An 814-nucleotide genomic window follows, 5' to 3' on the forward strand; every position below is an offset into this window, starting at 1 on the left:
GGAAATATTGCTGTATTTTCTGACTTCTCCTTTAGGAGTTGGCAAAGTGTTAAAGAAGATCAACAAGGCCATCGTCTCCAAGAAGAATAAAGATATCGTGACAGTGGCCAATGCCGTGTTTGTCAAGAACGGCTTCAAGATGGAAGTGCCTTTTGTTACGAGGAACAAGGACGTGTTTCAGTGTGAGGTCCGGAACGTGGACTTTGAGGATCCAGCCTCTGCCTGTGATTCCATCAATATGTGGGTCAAAAACGAAACCAGGGGTGAGTGGCCGGAGGATTTCGTGTGACCGTGTGCTTTGTGAATGAACGGGTGAGTCAGAGTTGAGGCTCTACCTGGTGTTGGCAAGTCCCTCGGCCCACGGGGCCCCAAGCGAGCTCTGGTCCTTCGTTCTTAGCAGGACACAAGACCCAGTCTCTCTTCCTACCCCCGTCGAGCGGTTCACTGTGTGCCTTGTGGGTTTTTCTCTCTTCAGTCAGGCAGTGTAGCAGGATGCAGGTGCCTCCAGCTGTGTCCCGTCCTTGCCGTATCGCCTGCCAGAGTCCTGGGCTAAAGGCTGGTGACTGCATTAAAGGTTTTCCTGCCCATCCCGTCCTGCTCTTGCACCTGCCGTTCCCGTTGCCTCAGTGCCTCTCCCTTAGATTTCTGTACTCACCTTCCAGGCCTCTTGCTTCCTGCGACGCCAAGACATAAGTGTCCCTCAGGGGTATGATTGGCACATCACACCTTTCAGGAGCCCCTCCATTCTAGCACTTTCCACGTCACACACTGATTACTCACTGCGGTGTCTCTTCTCCCATTAAAGAGGAAATAT

The 814-nt window shown here is 52.2% G+C and overlaps 1 protein-coding gene across 1 annotated transcript in view; it reads left to right on the plus strand.

Annotated features, from left to right (window-relative positions):
- SERPINE2 (serpin family E member 2) overlaps nucleotides 1-814 on the plus strand; it is a 27,900-nt gene that overhangs the window by 2,906 nt on the left and 24,180 nt on the right. The window contains exon 2 of the mRNA XM_023510355.1: nucleotides 36-263. Within this exon, the coding sequence (XP_023366123.1) occupies nucleotides 36-263 (228 nt within the window). The remainder of the gene's footprint in view (nucleotides 1-35; nucleotides 264-814) is intronic.

Source organism: Otolemur garnettii, unplaced genomic scaffold (genome assembly GCF_000181295.1).
Source record: "Otolemur garnettii isolate 467f Iridium unplaced genomic scaffold, OtoGar3 scaffold00013, whole genome shotgun sequence".
NCBI classification, from domain to species: Eukaryota; Metazoa; Chordata; class Mammalia; order Primates; family Galagidae; genus Otolemur; species Otolemur garnettii.